Here is a 22,744-nt window from a genome sequence, read left to right as displayed (position 1 = left end):
AAAAATAAAATTACCATATTGTTTTAGCTTGTAAGCCGGACAGCCGGTACTGTTGGTAGTGACTAGTGATAGAAATTTGGGGTGACTTAAGGTTGAATGAAATCAAAGAATTGACAAAGGTAGAAACCACAGCAGAGGAAATTATATTTTGCTACTTTGTTTTGGGTAAGAAATAACCCAAGTAAGGTTGGAGTGGTAAATATCAAAATAACCCAATTGCATAAAACATACTAACCCAAAATTGACTCAATATGGGTCAAAATATGTTTTGCCCAATTGTTTTAACCCAACCTTTTTGAGAGTTTTCATGCCATGAGCTCCAATAGCTCTTTACAATTAACGTTCTATATCATATTAGAAAAATATTTGTAAACTGTTTCTTGTCGTTACACGTATTTTTTATCCAAAACCCTGAATACTTAGCAAGATGTTTGTGTCAGTGCCGTAAATACCACGTGATAGCAGTGAACAGCGGAAGAGATTACACGAAAGAACAGGGCGATGAAGGAGGATCAGATTTATGCGTGTTACTAGTCATTTAACATAGTAAATATGTCATGGTTTACGGTATCTCGAAATCCAGAGGGCTGATCAAAACATCACAGTGGTTATAAATGAAAAATCGCTTTTATATGCTTCGGTAAGCGACCGTTGTTACACCGTTTGGCGTGAGTCAACCTCAACAACGATGACGACGCACAGGCTCAAATTCTTTGTTACTTATGCTCTATAGTCATTGTTTGGTCACTTTTGGTTTTACGTTTTTCGCATCTTCCTAAAATATTTAATTTATGATCTTAATGTTTAAATAAGGTTCTATGAACTTTAACAAAAAATTAATAGAATTTTTACTTATTTTTACAAATATGTTCATAATCAATAACACAGTATTATCATGAATAAATATATTTATTAACAGTATCTTTATAGGAAATAAAAATATTGAAGAGATTCTCAACTTTTAGCAACCCTTTATATTGATTTTCCTGTAAATTAAATCATTTTCATTATATCGAATTCTGAATGTTCGTTAGCCTTTGAATTTATCCGACAAGTCCAGCTCCAAGGCCACCGGCCAAACCAATGGGTCCAACAGCTCCAATACCACCAGCCAGACCAATGGGTCCCACAGCTCCGAGGCCACCGGCCAAACCAATGGGTCCCACAGCTCCGAGCCCACCGGCTAAACCAATGGGTCCCACAGCTCTGATGCCACCGGCCAAACCAATGGGTCCCACAGCTCCAATACCACCTGCCAGACCAATGGGTGCCACAGCTCCAATGCCACCGGCCAGACCAATGGGTGCCACAATGGGGTAATGATGGGGCACGTGGTGGTGGGCTACTTTGACGTTGTAGGCGTAGGGTCGGCCGATGCCTAGTCCGTATCCCAATCCGGGCCCACCAACGAGTTGTTCAATGTTGCCCATCGCAACGGTGGCCATTAGGGCGGCAAAGACGGCGGCGATCTGCGATAAATAGTTAAATTTGATTAGGCTATTTAATTAATACTCAAACGAATCTTATACTTTCTTTTTAGTGTTACAAAAAGTGGAAGGGAAATTGTATATTTACCAAAGAGTTCATTTTCGTGGTTGTGTTGGCTTGGAAGGGTACAATCCCATGTGTCATTTACTTTTCAATAGCTCCAGTATTTATACTCGCAAAGGGAGACGATTAACGAGATATTGCGTCAAAATATTGAGAAAAATATCGATTTACTAATACCTTGGGACACAATTGGTAGAATGTTCGTGAAATTTTCCGTTCCATTTGTCAACCATTATCTTTATTTCGAAAGTACAGAAACCAAACGCACCCTTGAAAAATTTATACAATTGAAGATTTGTAAAACTAATTATTCCTTTTGACAGTTTATGGAGCCGATCATTTCGTTTAATGCAACAATCATTTTCAATTCAGGTTCTAAATGTATTTTTTGTTGCGTTCCGTATCAGTGGGTACACTTCGGCTCTACTTTAAAGGATTCCAGCATACTTGTAAATGGTTTAATTAACTGTCAATTCAAGCGAGGGTCCCCATGGCACCGTTACCGAATTTAGTGAAACTTTCAACAATTTTAATTATCATTCCACAACTGAAAGAACATTTACTATTAAGTTTAAAAAAATATTTTCGTTTTTGCTGTCTATAGTTTTATTTCAAAAATTTGACAATTCCAAACAGTCCAAATAATATTCTTAGAGAAGACTTTTACTGGGTAAATGAGACTAGCGTTGATCAATTCTTTCAGTATTCTTAGAGAAAACTAAGTTATTTTATTTTTCCTATATTAGTAGTTAGTAGGTTATCTTTTAATTTTTAATAAAGTATAATATGCGCTTTAGATAAACCCTCTTCCCAAGCTAATTTTTCTATTAATAATAGTATATTACTATATTACTATATTACTCTAATTAATAGTTTCTCGTAGAATACCAGATTAAATTTCTTAAGTTTGACTATTAGTGTCTTTAATTTTACTACTGTATCGCAAATAACTCCGAAATCATTTAACTGCAACAGCCAGAATATTTTCCAGTTTATCAGTCAATATTTAACTAGAAAAACGTCGAAGATCCTCCTAAAGGCAAAAATATACCTATGGTTTTATTATTCTAATCAATCGACTTATATAGTCATAGAGTAGTATTCAAGATAATATCATTGGTTGTAAGTCTTTTTCCAAAGCCATATTGGTTATGAGAAAAATATTTTTTTTAGTAGAGCGATATTGAGCAAATTATGTCCTTTGGGATTATCTGGTAGAATAACATTATCTTATGGTTTGTATATTAATTATATTTATTATTTTTCGTGTATATAATATGTATGTAGTCTTCAGTTACATAACTGTTATTTTAATATTTAATATTATTGTTAGGTTATTATAACTTTCCAAATCAACTTACAATGTTAGTGTCATCGACTTTAGTTTTAAATTAATTATTTTTTGGAGTTATTTCTGTACCAATTATTATGATATATTAACTAGTTGTTAATTTGCTCTTTTTAAAACCTTTTGGCAAAGTTAATATATTTTTCTTATTGATAAAATTAACAAGAAAGTAATCCATGGCTTTAATTATATTTCTTTAATGCGAAACGGAGGTTTTAGTGCTTAGAAGTTTTGTAAGCAAATTTGTCGCTGTATTATGTACGGTAATTTTCATATAAAATTTCTGTCCATTTATTTTGGTTCAATAATTTTTTTAAATATTCAAAATTTTTGATTTTGAGAATTTTTAGTTATCGGTTCGTGAACATTCTAGATGTTAATTAAAACTGGTGTTTTGTAATTTCAGTCTTTTGAACGAGATAAATACTTAAACTGATTTTGTTTTATAAACTAGCTTTTGTTCATTAAAATAGATCCTATTACTTTTTAATCCATTCCGTCAATCCCTACCCTCCTCTCATTTTAGTTGTAAATATAACTTTTATTATGGATATTTAATTTTTCGAGCTAAGCAATCTGAAACATATATACATTATTTTATCAAAACTAAGCCCAATACTTTTTATATATTGTTCATCTGTTAATTTTTGGAACTTTACACACCAGCGATTTCGATATTAGGGCTAATTGGATTCTGTTTTATTTTGTATTTTTTCTTTTTTATTTAAGCTTTATTCTTCTAGAAATCATCTATTTTGACTGAGCGTAAATGAACGTAAATTTCGCTGTCATAAATTTTGTTGAGTTTTAGTTCCATTGTGGGAAATCTCTTCTCTTCAGCCTCTAATGTTCGTAATTTATTTTAGTTTAGTTATCAATATTTTTCATCTTCTAAACATCACTTACTCTTTGCTTAAACATCAGCAGTACTTGGAACTGCTCTCTTTAGTGGCTAGCAATATTTACATTTCCATGTATACTTAGGCGACCCAATTTCTTAATTTTTAAAATCTGTACACCCAACACGAAAATATTTCTGAATATTTCGAGCCAAGAAGAATATCTTTAGGGGTATCAGAAAATATAAGCGAGCCCGATTAGCATTACGACATATTGAGAGAGGCCCGTACAAAAATCGTGTATAGAAAATCTATAGAAATATATAGAGGTTTATAGAAAGGCTATGGGACACCATAGGAATAACTTTTTCTATACAATTTTCGAAGAAAATACCACTAATTTTTTTTTGGGAAATGTTTATGGTTTTAAAAACTTAAAATGTCTATAGATATTCCCATAGTACTCTATAAGTTTTCGAGCTATCCCATCAAGCCCTTACAAAAATATTTCTATTGAAAACCCAAGTTTTATCTCTATAAATTTTCTGTGGTTTTTAATGGTTTTTCTTTGGCTTTTTAATAGATTTTCTTTAGCTATTTCGGTCAATTTTCTATAACAAAAGATCATTTAGAGTTTTAACTCTATAGTTTTCCTTGGTTTTTAATACTGTTCCTAGGTTATTTTAATGGTTTATCTTTGGCTTTTTAGTAGATTTTATTTCGATATTTGAGTTATTTTCTGAACCCAGGGTGAATACCCGCCAGAGACAGTGGCATCTGACTTACCGATCCATTACCTGCTGGAACTCTTTACCGCAAGCCGTAATCAACTGTGCAACCCGTCGATCGTTTAGAAAACATGCATGGGCATACCTCTACTCTCAATTATAATGTCTTAATACCGCTTAAAACAAAATTTCAAAAAATTATTCGTCCTTTATATGTTCAATCTATTCTTTGGTTTGAAACTCTAACTTTATGTACTCATCTGTTGCTCACCCTGCCGGCTGCACACAAGCTTCTATAAGCTTAGTAGCTGTATTTCTTAAATAAATAAAGTTATTTATAAAGATTTACCAAATGTTTTAAAAAAAATTCACTGGTAATTATAGTTCAATTTCTATAGAATTAACTGTGTTTTTTGTTGTTAAAACACCAGTTTTTCACTGGTATATAGTGGAATTTCTGTAGAATTGGCCATTTTTTAAACAGCAATTATTCATTTGTAAATTTAGTGGAATTTCCACACGATTTACCAATTGTTTTATTTAGAAAACAGCATAAGTAACCGGGAAGCGGGTTCCAGATTTGGCTTGTTGAAATATACATTGCATAAACTGTATGAGCATGATCCTTTAAACACATTATTCGCCTACTTACATGTATCACAACTAACGGAAGAAACGATAATTAATAGCAAAGACCAGTTGCAGACAGTGTGATGCTTTTCAAGAAAATACCCTCAACTTTACGAAATTAAGCAGCTTGTCGGGAAATCAGAAATAAGGTGCATTTAAGTGTTACCGGTCATAGCGTATAAATAGTCTCTGACTACAAGTTTTCGGTCTCTACCGAAAGGTATGATATCCAAGTCTCAAGGTCTCATTCAGAATATACGGTCTCAAGATCTCCGTCGGAAGATTGGGTCACTTGGGTCTCCAAATCGCCGCCGGAAGAACTATTCTCCAGGTCTTTGCTGAAAGATCTGATCTTCGGGTATTCAGATCTCCGTCGGAAGGTCTGGCCACTAGGTCTACGTTGGTAGGTCTCGTCTCCAGGTCTCCGATGGAAAGTCTGTTCTGCAAATCTCTGCCGGAAAGTCTGGTCGCCAGGAAGATCGTCTTCTGACGGTTTCTGATATCTAATTTTAACTTTGTTCTGGTAACAAGTCTCCGGTCTTTCGTCTTAACTGAAAGTCTTGATTTCCGGTTTTTCATAAATTGTTTTTCAAAGTGAAATTTAATTTAATATTTGAAACCGTTTCGATTGCTAATAGACTTTGGATCTTCTTAAAAATCAAGCCGGCGAAGGAGATTGTTCAGGCCTAGTATTTCGTATGAAATGTGAATGCCACGGTTCGCCACATATGACGTAATTTTGGATTTCTTTTGCATTTTACCGTTTGCATAAATTGAATCATTTGTTATGAATATGTATATCTCAAACTTTACGTTAGCTTCTCGGCCTTTTGGCTACGACCAAAGTGCAGTATCTGTTTTCTAAGTACACTAAATTAGGTTCACTTGGATGTTATTTGTTGTGGCATCTACCCCAAGTTAATCTGAGCTCCTCTGCAAGCTTTTAAGAGCGTTTTCGTAAAAGTATATTATAATATTCAAAGAATTCTATAACAAACTCCAAAATAATTCTGTAAATAAAGCTATAAGAACTCTAATAAAATTCGAAAGTTATACTATAGATATTCTATAGTTTTTCTATAGAAACAACAAAGAAAAACCTTTAGCGTTCTAAGATATTGTTAAGAACATCTTTCGATGGGTTATAATGTTTTCTGAAATAACATAACTATAATTAACAGTTAAAAATTGGTGTTTTCTAAAACACAAAAGAGCCCATTCTATAGAAATGCCACTATTTAAAATTGAAAAATTTATATTTAAAAAAAACAATCGGTAAATTCTATAGAAATTTCACTATATTTACCAGTGCAAAATTGTTTCTTTCCTCAAAAACCAATCAGATAATTCTATAGAGAAAACTTTAAAAGGGTTTTTTTTACAGAAAATTGACCCAAATTTCTAAAGAAAACCCATTGAAAAACCAAGGAAAAGCTATAGAGATAAAACGTGGCTTTTCTATAGACATATTTTTGATAATAATAACATAAGTTTATAATATACTAGCTCCCTATAAGTTAGAATCGTACATAGGCTGTGCGTTAGCAGCGATCTGATGGCGAAAATTCTAAATATGAGCTTGCATGTGAAATCTGGTTTCGTTTCAACGCCGGTATCGAAGCTCGTTCAGCCTAACGCGAGTTGTCGCCAAAACATAATTCTGATTTTTTATGGGATAAATCGCGGTTTCTAACTTATAGGGAGCTAGCCCATTATAAACTTATGGTATGACATTTAACAAAAACTATTGCGCAATCAAGGTTTACTTCAGCACTTCACTACTACCAAAACGATAGTGTCAGTGTTGAAAAAAGGTTCCGTAAGGAAAATAGCATGCAAACATTAGGATGTGTCATACTTCATGTTATTACGTTACCTATGCTGTACATTACCAAGTCTAGCCGGGTTATTTACCAGCTTTTAAGCCAATAAAGTTTACATTCACGTTTCCGCTATCGACGGAAATTGAAGTAGTTAATAAAATAGGGCAAAAAATCGCTGTTAACGCTAGATATATAATTTTATAAACTTATGATAATAACAATAATTGTCATGAATAAATATTTTTATTATCAGTATCTTTATACAGAGTCAAAATATCGAAGAGATTATTGGCTTTTAACAATCGCACATATTCAAACTCCTGTAAAGGAAATAAATGGTATTAGAAAAGGTTACGTAGAATAATTTAATATCACGTGTTAACGTGCATTCGCGTACCCTTGCCTTTGAATTGCTTAACCAATAAGTCCAGCTCCGATGCCATAAGGCGCGATGCCACCAGCCAGACCAATAGGTCCCACAGCTCCGATACCACCAGCCAGACCGATGGGTCCAACAGCTCCGATACCACCAGCCAGACCAATGGGTCCAACAGCTCCGATACCACCAGCCAGGCCAATGGGTCCCACAGCTCCGATACCACGGGCTAGACCAATGGGTCCCACAGCTCCGATACCGTAGGGGCCGATGCCACCGGCCAGACCAATGGGTGCCACGGCGCCGATACCATAAGGAGCTATGGTTTTGACTGCGATAGGGGCGACGATAGCCTTTCCGTAGCCGTAACCTCCTAAAGCTCCGTAATGGTGTGGCACGTGGTGATGGGCTACTTTGACATTGTAGGCGAAAGGTCGACCGTATCCAATTCCTCCAATGCCAAGTCCATATCCTAATCCGGGCCCACCTACGATGTTGCCCATCGCAACGGTGGCCAATACGGCGGCAAAGACGGCGGCGATCTGCGAGTAATAGTTCAATTTTATTACCCACATTAAACGTTAAAAAAGCCTTACATTTTTCTATTTAGTGTTTCTATTAAAATTGAAAGGGAAATTGTATATTTACCAAAGAGTTCATTTTCGTGGTTGTGTTGGCTTGGAAGGGTACAATCCCATGTGTCATTTACTTTTCAATAGCTCCAGTATTTATACTCGCAAAGGGAGACGATTAACGAGATATTGCGTCAAAATATTGAGAAAAATATCGATTTACTAATACCTTGGGACACAATTGGTAGAATGTTCGTGAAATTTTCCGTTCCATTTGTCACCCATTAACTTTATTTCGAAATTCGGACCCAGCACCCTTGAAATATTTATATAATTGTAAATTTGAAAATTTGGCCAAATTTATTATATCATGTGCTTGATCATTTGATGATTTTTGATCTAACGCAACACTCTTATTTGTTTCGAGTACCGGTACGTTCCGTATCATTGAACATGCGTTAAAAAAATCAAGGGTGTTCGAAAATCTTTCTCTAAAGTCGATCTGAATACCTCGATATTAAGTGAGGCAAAATAAACGATTACTTGCAAAAGGTGTTGAGAAGTGAAAATGACTTACGTGTCCTTTGACCTATACATTATATTTTTATGATATTCTGTATGAAAAATAGTTTCATAATCATTGATTGAAAATGAAGTATTATTTATTCTTTAAAACATATTTTGTAAATTGCCTTTTTATCAGATTTTTCTGTGTTTTGTGTCCATTTTGAGAGTTAGATCATACAAATCGGTGCAAAGGCCTGTAGCTTTGACAGTACAAAAGTTATTAAGAAATGGATTACAGATTGAGCATTACTAAAAGATGTATTCATTTGCATATGACCATAATGGGTGTACAAATATTTTGGAAGTGGCTAGTCCCACGTACAAGATGACATGGTACTTTTGTTTTCGTGTCGCTGGGTTCACAGCAACATTGTTCGACACAAAGCCGCAAATTCTGTAAAACATCAACAATAACAAATTATAATTCTTTACAATTTACAAAATAACTTTTTTTCGTTACGGTTCAAGTTTGTAACGCTCTATTATCAACTAGAGAAATATGCGATAATTAGCAAATTAAATAAATTGAGAAACAAAACTTGGCGATGGTTATTATATTTGCCGGGTTTTTGGGCGCATTGAAGCGTCAGATTTACCGATTTCAGTTGTTTGTCGCAATATTAATACTAAATGGAATCATTCTTATTTGCGCAATATAATTACAGTGTTTTTTATTTCCGGATCAGTTATCACCTGGTTTTCCACCATATAAATGATAAGCTGTCCCCTTCAACGACTCATTTATATCTCGATTACAGATTGCCCTTAACGTTTAACTCAAACAAAATGTTTGAGTTTTCTACTCATATTTTTGTATTATTTCAATCTTTATTTCTAAAGTTACTATTTCAGTTTTTTTCTTAGCAAACTCAACTTTTAATTCTTATAGACCGTTGACATTAAGCTCTTGCTTAGACCGCTAATATTATTTTAAACTTTATGATAAATTAAATCATTTAAAATAAACTTTATGATAAATTAAATCATTTAAAATAAACTTTATGATAAATTAAATCATTTAAAATAAACTTTATGATAAATTAAATCATTTAAAATAAACTTTATGATAAATTAAATCATTTAAAATAAACTTTATGATAAATTAAATCATTTAAAATAAACTTTATGATAAATTAAATCATTTAAAATAAACTTTATGATAAATTAAATCATTTAAAATAAATTTATGATAAATTAAATCATTTAAAATAAACTTTATGATAAATTAAATCATTTAAAATAAACTTTATGATAAATTAAATCATTTAAAATAAACTTTATGATAAATTAAATCATTTAAAATAAACTTTATGATAAATTCTGTTAGCGAATGACCTGATAAATATTATTTAAAATATACTTTAAGGTAAGTTATATTTTCTATTGCCCAGTTAAACAAATTTAGCGATAAATTATACTATCAATTGACCCGCGGAAATTTCAGTACAAATATTAATCTAAAAATTAATATCGAAATATAATTATGTAACATTTATTGGACACTAAAATCAATTGATTACATTGAATGGAATATAATTAGCAATTACTGGTATAAGCATAATTATTTGTGAAATTGACGACTTAAATACATACATACGAGTTCATTCCAATAGAGAAGCTTATAACAACGTGCAAATTCTGGCTTTAAAAGTCAAAATCACTTTCGTAGGTATCACTGTCCATTCTGCGTCGGCTCTTGTAGTAGGCTTTACCAAATCGACCAGAGGGCCCGAACTCTCGGATATGTACAGTGGTGAAACCTTTTCGTTTACCTTGTCCATCGCCATCGTCTTTCTTTGAAATACCGTTAACGCCTCGTTGACCTTTACGACCTTTGTCCTTTTTGCCTTGACCAGCAGTCTTTTCCAGCTCGAGTTGTTCTCTCAGTCGTTGATTGATCAACTCCAAGGCTCTTATTCGACCCGCCCCGAAGAGGTCGAAACCCCCTGGTCCAGCTAATTGGGGATGGTGAGCCATCGGTCCGAATGGTCCCAAGCCACCGCCTCCCAGTAGTCCGTACCGATGGACACCGCCTATTCCATCGATGGATCGGAATGGTCCGAAACCACCTTCCAAAACACCTTGACCAATTGACAGTGCTACCATAGTCAGTAGCCATGGGATCACCATCATCGCCTAAGGAAACATAATAATAATCAGCTAGTCTAATACCCAAGGCACCACTTTAGGCCCCAGTTATCTAGCGACTTTTAATGCATTTAATTTAGGTGGCCGGGTTACTATGCGAAGGAGAATGGTGTCAAACCCTTCATGTCAGCGAAACCACAGCAATTACCATAAATAAATTAACATAAATAGGGATGCACCGATATATCGGCCTATTTTTCTTATATCGGTATCGCCCAATATCGGCTTAAGTTAAGCCGATATTAGCTGATATCGGTATTAAAAAAATATTTTCAGAAAAACATTTAAAAATAGAAAATTCTCGATTAACTAATTAATGATAATATTTGTACCACGTACGCCAGACTTCAGAAACTAAATCATACCTTTTTTATAGACAGGGGGTTGCGAGTTTGAACAAATAAAAAACAACGATATGCTCTTTCAAACCTTTTTTTCATGAAAAATTAGAATAACATGGTATGACAGTGTACTAAACCATCTTTTACTATGATTTTATCATATATACTACTGTTATGATAAATAACTTTGTTAATATCAGCCGATATAACGTCCGATATTACCGCCGATATATCGGCCGACCCATATCGGTGCATCCCTACACATAAACAACTTTTTTTAGCTTAAATTTCTAAATAACATGCAATTTTAACACGTAAGTTTAGCATATAAACTTATGTTTGAAACAATCAAAATAATTTTAAATAACACTCACCTTTCTGAGCTGCATTTTGAACGACACTTGTAACGAAAATCAAGAGTTGAATCCTATATTACTCCTATTTATAGACAACGTTGGTTCGTATAAATTCAATTTACGGATTTGTCGTTAATTGGACGGTGATGTTTAGACTGCGGAGTTCATCAGAGCGTTTCGCGTTTGAAATTATTGTCTTTAAATGAATTATCGCATTAATATCCGCGCCAGAGCCCCTACTGACGCATCAACCTCCCACCACTCGGCAAATGCCCTTGGCTGTCAATCCTTTAACGACGCTGTACATCAAGGTTATTCGGGAACTTGATACCCCTTAAAAAGGCAATTAAATTCAATTATTAAAAATAAAAAAATCTGATTTCACAATACAATTTCATATTCGTTTCAAATTGCCAAGTTTACGCGGAAATGATAAAATTTACCTTCACGAAAATCGCGGGTCAAATTTTATTGCAAAATTGAGCACTTGTCAATTCCACTTTGAACAAAATTACAATCCAAAAAGTATTATATTGGATCCAGCTACAATGTATGAAATTGAAGTTGATTCCGAATTTATCAAAATTATTTGATCCAAACGGAATTGGAAAATTATTTGATCCAAACAGAATTGGAAAATTATTTGATCCAAACAGAATTGGAAAACTATTTGATCCAAACGGAATTGGAAAATTATTTGATCCAAACGGAATTGGAAAATTATTTGATCCAAACGGAATTGCAAAATTATTTGATCCAAACAGAATTGGAAATTTATTTGACCCAAACAGAGTTGGAAAATTATTTGATCCATATAGAATTGGAAAATTATTGGATCCAAACAGAATTGGTAAATTATTTGATCCAAACGGAATTGGAAAATTATTTGATCCAAACGGAATTGCAAAATTATTTCATCCAAACAGAATTGGAAATTTATTTGACCCAAACAGAATTGGTAAATTATTTGATACAAAAAGAATTGGAAAATTATTTGAACCAAACAGAATTGGATTAAAACTGTGTGTGTCTTGATTTCAGTTGGATTTAAATTGGAAATATTGGATCAAGTCATTATCGTAATGAAATTACTTCAATAATTTATTTGAAATCCAAGATAGTGAATTTCTGATTTGTAACTCTATAGGAATGATAATTTCTAAGAATTCCCTGCTTTAGGAGGACACTAGCCTTTCACTTTTCGTCGAAATATTATTGGCGTTGAAAGGAAAAGGGGAAATATAGGGGCTTTCCTTTCCGGCGAAGTATATTTCTTGAAAATTCAATCTGAAGTTGAAGAATATTCCGGTTGACGTTCCAGTCAGTCGGGGGTACTTTATGATTTCTCCATCTTCGCTGCCCCCTAGCGGAGAGAGTCTAAACAATATGCATCATTCCTTCCTCCCCCTTGTTCTTTCCCCCGCTGTCTCTTTTCCCTTTATTTTGGTCCGAAGGGAAGAACGGGGTATTTCCTGTTGGATCTGCTCTTCTATAAGTGAGTTAAGTGTAACGTTTTAGGCGCTGTCAGCTACCTGTCAAAGCAATGTCCCTTTGCCGCCACCGTCATCTTTCTCGCCCCCCCCTCCCCTGCCACCCCACCTTCAAAACTGGTATACAGTTGTATGAGGGACAATCTGCTCATCTTTTTCCTTTGTACCTGTATATGGGCCTCGTTCAAATTGAAACGAATGGAGTTTTTGAAATAAAATAATATTTTTTCACTTTATGGTGAAATTGACATTCACCTTCTTCACTCATATGCAGTGTCGTAACTATAAGTTGGAGCAATAGGTGCGCCAGTTGAGGGGTAGGACATTCAAAAAAATCCCGTACACTTTCCAAGAAATACGAAATTAAGCATGGATTTCTTCAAAATCAAGATTTTTATTCAAAATTTCGAAATCCGAGAAGAAATCGAGAAATCCCGAAACGCGAGAAGAAATCGAGAAATCCCGAAACGCGAGAAGAAATCGAGAAATCCCGAAACGCGAGAAGAAATCGAGAAATCCCGAAACGCGAGAAGAAATCGAGAAATCCCGAAACGCGAGAAGAAATCGAGAAATCCCGAAATCCGAGAAGAAATCGAGAAATCCCGAAACGCGAGAAGAAATCGAGAAATCCCGAAACGCGAGAAGAAATCGAGAAATCCCGAAATCCGACAAGAAATCGAGAAAACCTGATATTTAACTAGAAATCGAGAAATCCCGAAATCCGAGAAGAAATCGAGAAATCCCGAAACGCGAGAAGAAATCGAGAAATCCCGAAACGCGAGAAGAAATCGAGAAATCCCGAAATCCGAGAAGAAATCGAGAAATCCCGAAACGCGAGAAGAAATCGAGAAATCCCGAAACGCGAGAAGAAATCGAGAAATCCCGAAACGCGAGAAGAAATCGAGAAATCCCGAAATCCAAGAAGAAATCGAGAAATCCCGAAACGCGAGAAGAAATCGAGAAATCCCGAAACGCGAGAAGAAATCGAGAAATCCCGAAACGCGAGAAGAAATCGAGAAATCCCGAAACGCGAGAAGAAATCGAGAAATCCCGAAACGCGAGAAGAAATCGAGAAATCCCGAAACGCGAGAAGAAATCGAGAAATCCCGAAACGCGAGAAGAAATCGAGAAATCCCGAAACGCGAGAAGAAATCGAGAAATCCCGAAACGCGAGAAGAAATCGAGAAATCCCGAAACGCGAGAAGAAATCGAGAAATCCCGAAACGCGAGAAGAAATCGAGAAATCCCGAAATCCGAGAAGAAATCGAGAAATCCCGAAACGCGAGAAGAAATCGAGAAATCCCGAAACGCGAGAAGAAATCGAGAAATCCCGAAACGCGAGAAGAAATCGAGAAATCCCGAAATCCGAGAAGAAATCGAGAAATCCCGAAACGCGAGAAGAAATCGAGAAATCCCGAAACGCGAGAAGAAATCGAGAAATCCCGAAACGCGAGAAGAAATCGAGAAATCCCGAAACGCGAGAAGAAATCGAGAAATCCCGAAATCCGACAAGAAATCGAGAAAACCTGATATTTAACTAGAAATCGAGAAATCCCGAAACGCGAGAAGAAATCGAGAAATCCCGAAATCCGAGAAGAAATCGAGAAATCCCGAAACGCGAGAAGAAATCGAGAAATCCCGAAATCCGAGAAGAAATCGAGAAATCCCGAAACGCGAGAAGAAATCGAGAAATCCCGAAATCCGAGAAGAAATCGAGAAATCCCGAAACGCGAGAAGAAATCGAGAAATCCCGAAACGCGAGAAGAAATCGAGAAATCCCGAAACGCGAGAAGAAATCGAGAAATCCCGAAACGCGAGAAGAAATCGAGAAATCCCGAAACGCGAGAAGAAATCGAGAAATCCCGAAACGCGAGAAGAAATCGAGAAATCCCGAAACGCGAGAAGAAATCGAGAAATCCCGAAACGCGAGAAGAAATCGAGAAATCCCGAAATCCGAGAAGAAATCGAGAAAACCCGGAACGCGAGAAGAAATCGAGAAATCCCGAAACGCGAGAAGAAATCGAGAAATCCCGAAACGCGAGAAGAAATCGAGAAATCCCGAAATCCGAGAAGAAATCGAGAAAACCCGAAACGCGAGAAGAAATCGAGAAATCCCGAAATCCGAGAAGAAATCGAGAAATCCCGAAACGCGAGAAGAAATCGAGAAATCCCGAAACGCGAGAAGAAATCGAGAAATCCCGAAACGCGAGAAGAAATCGAGAAATCCCGAAATCCGAGAAGAAATCGAGAAAACCCGGAACGCGAGAAGAAATCGAGAAATCCCGAAACGCGAGAAGAAATCGAGAAATCCCGAAACGCGAGAAGAAATCGAGAAATCCCGAAACGCGAGAAGAAATCGAGAAATCCCGAAACGCGAGAAGAAATCGAGAAATCCCGAAATCCGAGAAGAAATCGAGAAATCCCGAAACGCGAGAAGAAATCGAGAAATCCCGAAACGCGAGAAGAAATCGAGAAATCCCGAAACGCGAGAAGAAATCGAGAAATCCCGAAACGCGAGAAGAAATCGAGAAATCCCGAAATCCGAGAAGAAATCGAGAAATCCCGAAACGCGAGAAGAAATCGAGAAATCCCGAAACGCGAGAAGAAATCGAGAAATCCCGAAACGCGAGAAGAAATCGAGAAATCCCGAAATCCGAGAAGAAATCGAGAAATCCCGAAACGCGAGAAGAAATCGAGAAATCCCGAAACGCGAGAAGAAATCGAGAAATCCCGAAATCCGAGAAGAAATCGAGAAAACCCGGAACGCGAGAAGAAATCGAGAAATCCCGAAACGCGAGAAGAAATCGAGAAATCCCGAAATCCGAGAAGAAATCGAGAAAACCCGGAACGCGAGAAGAAATCGAGAAATCCCGAAACGCGAGAAGAAATCGAGAAATCCCGAAACGCGAGAAGAAATCGAGAAATCCCGAAATCCGAGAAGAAATCGAGAAATCCCGAAACGCGAGAAGAAATCGAGAAATCCCGAAACGCGAGAAGAAATCGAGAAATCCCGAAACGCGAGAAGAAATCGAGAAATCCCGAAATCCGAGAAGAAATCGAGAAAACCCGGAACGCGAGAAGAAATCGAGAAATCCCGAAACGCGAGAAGAAATCGAGAAATCCCGAAACGCGAGAAGAAATCGAGAAATCCCGAAATCCGAGAAGAAATCGAGAAAACCCGGAACGCGAGAAGAAATCGAGAAATCCCGAAATCCGAGAAGAAATCGAGAAATCCCGAAACGCGAGAAGAAATCGAGAAATCCCGAAACGCGAGAAGAAATCGAGAAATCCCGAAATCCGAGAAGAAATCGAGAAATCCCGAAACGCGAGAAGAAATCGAGAAATCCCGAAACGCGAGAAGAAATCGAGAAATCCTTAAATTTAACTAGAAATCGACAAATCCTTAAATTTAACTAGAAATCGACAAATCCCGATATCCCGAAATCCGTCAAGTAATCTCGAAATCTCGAAATCCGACGAGAAATCCCGAAATCCGACAATAAATCGAGAAATCCTGAAATCCGGGACAAAAGTTAAGAAATCCGAATAAAAGCAAGAATCCCCAGATTTCAAAATCCCGTACACATTTTTGGTAAGTGTCCGCCCCTCTAACAAAATATTTAAAATGAAAGCCCTTAAAACGTTGTTACTGTTAATATTATTAGGCGGGTATTAGCCTAGCTGAGTTTGTTTGTGCCAAGGGTTTTATTGACTAATAAACTTTCTCTCAGTTTGTGGGCTTGTTATTTTCGTGAAGTCTTCAAAACTGAGTTTCCCCTGTAGCACAAAGAGTCGATTTAGGGTCAGGCTGAGGTCGAAAAGTCGAGCTTTTTTTATTTTGCACTTAGCTCTGTACAGTACAGTGCAGTACAGATTTCTTCAGAGTCAAACTAGATTTTAATTTATTAAGTTGATCTATGGTTTTAAATTTCACTAGTTTTAACAGTGCCTAAATGTGTCTAATTAATCCTCAGAGCTAAGTGCAACATATAAAATAAACTTATAACGTTTAAAATAAGGTAATATAAGATAATGAACCTATATTTTAGAAGGTTAAAATATCTTCCTATATTTTAGAAGGTTAAAATATCTTCCTATATTTTAGAAGGTTAAAATATCTTCCTATATTTTAGAAGGTTAAAATATCTTCCTATATTTTAGAAGGTTAAAATATCTTCCTATATTTTAGAAGGTTAAAATATCTTCCTATATTTTAGAAGGTTAAAATATCTTCCTATATTTTAGAAGGTTAAAATATCTTCCTATATTTTAGAAGGTTAAAATATCTTCCTATATTTTAGAAGGTTAAAATATCTTCCTATATTTTAGAAGGTTAAAATATCTTCCTATATTTTAGAAAGTTAAAATATCTTCCTATATTTTACAAGGTTAAAATATCTTCCTATATTTTAGAAGGTTAAAATATCTTCCTATATTTTAGAAGGTTAAAATATCTTCCTATATTTTAGAAGGTTAAAATATCTTCCTATATTTTATACGTGTATCAATACAAGTGGTATTTAATAGTTTAATACCTTAAAGTGGTTTAAAAAATCTAGTTTTGGAGAAAATCATCATGAGCATTTTTAAGTTTTAATTTAGAACCGAAGAATACATAATGTAATAAGGAGTAATAAAATCACTTGAATCAAATTCCAAAATTTTACGTTTAAATATTTAATTTTTGTACATAAACCCTACCTACCCAAACTTGTCACATAAATATTTCAAATTTAGCTCTTTTTCTCCAAATTAGTAAAGTTACGAGATGTTTTAAATTATAGATATCTTAATTATTATTTTAAATAAATAAATCACGGACCCATAAATTAAATCTCACGCGGCCAATAAAAGCTATTTGGATGGATTTCACTTACAAATTTAACATTCCACAATTAGGAAAATTTTACGCATTTTATTTTTTTGGAAAATTAATAACACTATAAAAAACTAATAAATTAAAATGCATAATTAGTGAGAATTTTTTAGTAGTCGATTTACTATCTTGAGAACTTCGTTGATGCTATAAGTAACAGTTAAAATGGTAACTTAACCTTTCTTTTAAGTGACTCTTACTCCAAACCTGGCGTGTAGTACTGAAATCACGTAACTTGCGCAAAACGCTTCTGTTGAGATTAGGTTATTTTCCCACAAGGGTACTTGAAGGAAATTTCATAGGTAGATATTAGCTAATCTATCTCTTATCTAATGGAAAACACGACGCTTAGTCAAATCACACCGGTGTTATAGCTAAAATACTTCTCTGTTGGCGTTATCAAAATACCGTTCAAAAGGCAGGGTACGTTTGACCCGAGCCCGGGGTCGAGATAACGCGAAGAAGGACTACGAAAATCAATGTTTATGCGCCAAAGACCAGCTAAGTAATTGATAAGCGACCCACTTGCCGGCTTCTATTGAGGTTATTAGGACCTTTGCGCGGGGTATAGTTAACACCGCGTAACCAAACCAGCGGGAAATTTTTATTAGCTGACAATCAATGTTCCGCTTTTGTTTACGGGGCACTTAAATTTGAGTAGGCTTAATTGATAATAGTTAATCTGCTTGTACATTATGCATTGAGAGAACGGTAGTTTTGATATCGTAGATTTGGCTAAAATATATATTGCAGTTAAGGATAATGTTTTCGTTGCGTCATTGTATTGCCTGTGAGCAAATTGTAACCAAATTGGTCGTCTGGTAGCATTGTTGGCCATGAAAAAAGAGAGTAATATGACACTTCCTACTGTTTTAAAGGCAATATTCTTACCGAACCTTTTTTCAATACTGACACACTCGCTCAGCTCCGATTTGGACTTACAACCGCCAACCGAACTGGGAAGTATATTATCATTCTTGGTAATTGTATCAGAGGTTAATAGTTTTATATGAATTTTGTCCAGCCCTACATTTTCTTATATTAAATTTAAATTACATTATTATATTATATTATTACAACACATTACATTATTACATTACATAAATGTATTATTACATTACATTACAATATTAATAAAAGTCGCTTGATGACTTAGGCCTAAGGTGGTGCCTTGGGTATTAGCCTAGCTGATTATTATTATTATATTACATTACAATATTATATTACATTACAATATTATATTACATTATAATATTATATTATATTACATTACATTATAATATTATATTATATTACATTACATTATTATATTACACTACATTACATTACATTATTATATTACACTACATTACATTATTATATTTCACTACATTACATTAAGTTATTATATTACATTATTACATTACATTATTACATTACATTATTACATTACATTATTACATTACATTATTATATTTCACTACATTACATTAAGTTATTATATTACATTATTACATTACATTATTACATTACATTATTACATTACATTATTACATTACATTATTACATTACATTATTACATTACATTATTATATTTAATTAAATTAATTACATGTAATTATTACATTATATTATTATATTACATTACATTATTACATTACATTACATTATTATATTACATTACATTATTATATTACATTACATTATTATATTACATTACATTACATTACATTAATACATTATTATATTACATTACATTACATTACATTAATACATTATTATATTAAATTAAATTATTACAGTACATTATTACATTACATTATTACTTTATTACAGTACATTATTACATTACATTATTACTTTATTACATTACATTATCACATTACATTATTACATTACATTATCACATTTCATTATTACATTACATTATCACATTACATTATTACATTACATTATTACATTACATTATTATATTACATTACATTATTATATTACATTACATTACATTACATTAATACATTATTATATTAAATTAAATTATTACAGTACATTATTACATTACATTATTACTTTATTACAGTACATTATTACATTACATTATTACTTTATTTAATTACATTATCACATTACATTATTACATTACATTATCCCATTTCATTATTACATTACATTATCACATTACATTATTACATTACATTATTACATTACATTATTATATTACATTATTATATTACATAACATTATTATTACATTTCATAACATTACATTATGTTATAATTGGACACTAGGGGGCTCTGTGCTGAACTAAACATTGGTTGCATAATAACTCATTCAGGTCGAAATGTCATACTTCTTTGCATTATGTTACTTATGCTATATGTTTTATTAGAAATAAACCTTAAGCCTTCTACTATTAAAGACAAGACGACCTTTGTACGTGTAAACTTTTAAATTAATGGAAACTTGATTTCTAACAAAGTATATAGGTCATTCTTCCATTAGCAAGAAACGCCTGTAAAGTACCTTTCTTTTCCATACAGTGCTTCGCCACACAAAAGCCAATGCTACCCCTTGAGAGCGTCCGGTTTTTAGTTTAGCAAGGGCATAATAGAGGGCGCCAGTTCCGCTACTTAAAACGTTTTTCTCTTGCTTTTTTTTAACCTTCAGTTTCCAATGTGGTATTTTTTATTTGATTTGTATTCGGTTCAGTGGGCTGGAAAAAATATCTAATGAGCTGTTAAAGGCTACAAACGACTTTTTAATATAAAATAATCAAAAATAGGTTTTAAATTGAAAATAAATTACTTTTTTACATATAAAAATAATTTTCGGAAAAATTAAAGCATTGCTTATACAGTTTCTAAGGTAATCTGTATGACAACAGTATATTTCAAAACAGAAATCCATACTTCTACTTGGAATGCTTATCATGCCGTATCGCGTATGGTAAGATCACTCTGCCGACTTTGGCCCCGCCTACGATAGAAAAAATCCCTTCTACGCGCGCTCCCCTCTCACGTTGCTGTTTGTTAAGTTCACATTAGCTGCGTCAAAAAAACCGTCCGCCACATCGAGACGAAAATCTGCCGCGATAAGCATTCCAAGTAGAGGTATGAACTCCTGTTCAAAATCAATCGATATTTTAAGTGAAATATTTCCTATGTCCATCAAATTTAAATATTTAACTTTTAAACTTTGATTTATTTAAAATTAATTCCGATTAAAATTAAGGTGGTATTATCTGCCATATTAAGGGTGGATCAACTAGCTTCACATTTCTGCAAACAAGGTTTAACCAAGAATGTATTTATTTATACCTAGGGAGAATGTCTATGTCGAGACGGTTTTTAGCCTTTCTCTCAATCCACCCATTGTTCCCCCCAGTACGCTCCTCCGCTTAAAATAAAACGAATAGTCCCGGTATTCCATTGGCTGCTTAAAATTTACGTCACCTAACGCGATGGTAGTCAAACGCCGGTGACGTTTTGTCTTTCCCCCCGTGCGAGACGGGAGAAAGGCGTTCAACGTGCCCGGCGATTGTCGCAACATAATCATTCTTCCTAAATATAAATAAATACATTATTGGTTTAACCGAAACAAGGCGTGATTAATAATATAAAAAGAACTATTAAACAAATGAAATCCAAACTAAATTCAACCTAGGAGCAACAAACACAGCACCCCACACAAGGAGAACGCAACCCGTCAAAAGTCGGGCATTTTCTTGTGTACATTTTTCATTGGTGAGACACTTTAGCGCCTGCTGTCGTCGGAAGGGGAAAATTCAGAAATTGTCTTCCCCCTTTCCCTAAAACGTGCAGCGTAAAGGCTCGTCCAATGAAATTAACACTAGATTTAACTAAGAATTTTTAATGGCGCTAGTTACGTTGAAAACACTTCGTAGAGAGTGCTATCAGACGATTATCCAATTAGGTTCTTTATCCCTTTTAAGAAATAAATTGAAAATCAAAAAAATAGTTTATTATGATTACTAAAATGATGCGAAATGCAAATTAAATATTTTATTTACTACAAAACTACTATGGCGCGAAATATAGTCGATAAACTGCTAAAACACTAAAAAAATCCCTTATTTTTTAAGTTTTAGCAATGTAAAATAGTGTTTAAGCTAAAGGCAGGGGCATGCATTCTACTTTATCACGCTTAAAGTATTTTAAAATTTTGGCGCGAAATAAAGTCGTTAAACTGCTAAAACACTCAAAAATCCCTTTTTTTTTAAGTTTTAGCAATGTAAAATAATGTTTAAGCTAAAGGCAGGGGCATGCATTTTACATTACCACGCTTAAAGTATTTTAAAATTTTGGCGCGAAATAAAGTCGATAAACTGCTAAAACACTCAAAAATTCCTTATTTTTAAGTTTTAGCAATGTAAAATAGTGTTTAAGCATTCTACATTACCACGCTTAAAGTATATTATTTAGCTACTAGAAAAGGAATGGTCACCACTTTTTTCACAATTCACGCTATTTTTATCACCAGCGCAAAGGTTTTTCACGGTTTCTTTAAAAAAAGGCTTTTGGTCTGAAAAATGGACAATGGCGGAGCGGGCTTTTCCGTACAATGGTGCCCAGTTGGCCGAAGCCATCCTTTTGCAATTTCTGGACGCTACGCGGCGCCGCATTTGTCAAAGAACAGCTTTTGGGTTTCGCGGAATAGATCTTTTTGTATAAAGAAGGCCTTCTAACCCCGCATTTATTAATAAGAAGGGCCAGAAAGTGGCTTTGTACGGCTGGTTGGGTCCGTTAATAATGGACATGAGGTCTTCCATTCTTCACCTTTCCCTTTGAGGCTTTGGTGCGGCTCGCCTAAAAGTTCGAACCTTTTTGGCCTCGGGAGGAAAGCGTGTTGAATGTTGAACTTCAATTCTTATAAACCTATTCTTTAAAACACCCTGAAGTATTTTTAATTTAAAATAAATTTAGCGCTTTTCGTTCAGTTTGAATTAGTTATTATTATAAAGTTTTCATTGTTTATTAGATTTTTTTGATACGCGTCCGTGAGTTTGGTTAATTTATTACTCAATCGATGAATTTCTAATGAGACGCGTTGCGCGTATCTTTTGGTAGGCTAAATATAAAGTGGAAGAGAGAAGCCGTTGC

At 34.4% G+C, this 22,744-nt stretch overlaps 2 protein-coding genes across 4 annotated transcripts; both read right to left on the bottom strand.

Annotated features, from left to right (window-relative positions):
- Window positions 1-7,151: 7,151 nt before the first annotated feature.
- LOC149954185 (uncharacterized) lies at window positions 7,152-8,462 on the bottom strand. 2 transcript variants are annotated; one of them, XM_090170290.1, is made up of 4 exons: window positions 8,445-8,462; window positions 7,944-8,377; window positions 7,317-7,837; window positions 7,152-7,239 (listed from the first exon to the last, which is right to left on the bottom strand). In XM_090170290.1, exons 2-3 carry the CDS (start codon window positions 7,998-8,000, stop codon window positions 7,334-7,336), a joined length of 561 nt encoding a protein of 186 aa, XP_090026416.1. In that variant the 5' UTR covers window positions 8,001-8,377; window positions 8,445-8,462; the 3' UTR covers window positions 7,152-7,239; window positions 7,317-7,333. The 2 variants fall into 2 exon arrangements, with proteins under 2 accessions (XP_090026416.1, XP_090026417.1); XM_090170291.1 differs by lacking the exon at window positions 8,445-8,462 and having other exon boundaries at window positions 7,944-8,028; window positions 8,097-8,112.
- Window positions 8,463-8,590: 128 nt separating this feature from the next.
- Window positions 8,591-17,845, bottom strand: LOC149954184 (uncharacterized). 2 transcript variants are annotated; one of them, XR_016480099.1, is made up of 3 exons: window positions 11,298-11,710; window positions 10,028-10,570; window positions 8,591-8,828 (listed from the first exon to the last, which is right to left on the bottom strand). XR_016480099.1 is itself a non-coding variant. In XM_090170289.1 (3 exons), exons 2-3 carry the CDS (start codon window positions 11,310-11,312, stop codon window positions 10,079-10,081), a joined length of 507 nt encoding a protein of 168 aa, XP_090026415.1. In that variant the 5' UTR covers window positions 11,313-11,612; window positions 17,824-17,845; the 3' UTR covers window positions 9,964-10,078. The 2 variants fall into 2 exon arrangements, 1 of the variants encoding a protein (XP_090026415.1); XM_090170289.1 differs by lacking the exon at window positions 8,591-8,828 and adding an exon at window positions 17,824-17,845 and having other exon boundaries at window positions 9,964-10,570; window positions 11,298-11,612.
- Between the last annotated feature and the right edge of the window lie 4,899 nt (window positions 17,846-22,744).

This window comes from Leiobunum rupestre, chromosome 3, assembly GCF_980474605.1.
Source record: "Leiobunum rupestre chromosome 3, qqLeiRupe1.1.hap1, whole genome shotgun sequence".
Classification (NCBI taxonomy): Eukaryota; Metazoa; Arthropoda; class Arachnida; order Opiliones; family Sclerosomatidae; genus Leiobunum; species Leiobunum rupestre.
The sequence above is the reverse complement of the archived record's forward strand: the minus strand, read 5'-3'. Positions and strand labels throughout refer to the sequence as shown.

Excerpts from the sequence above, each read along its gene's own strand:
- LOC149954185 (XM_090170290.1), bottom strand. The coding sequence starts at position 8,000 with ATGACACATGGGATTGTACCCTTCCAAGCCAACACAACCACGAAAATG. Across the intron at positions 7,838-7,943 it reads CCACGAAAATGAACTCTTTG|ATCGCCGCCGTCTTTGCCGC; the intron begins GTAAATATACAA and ends TATTACTCGCAG.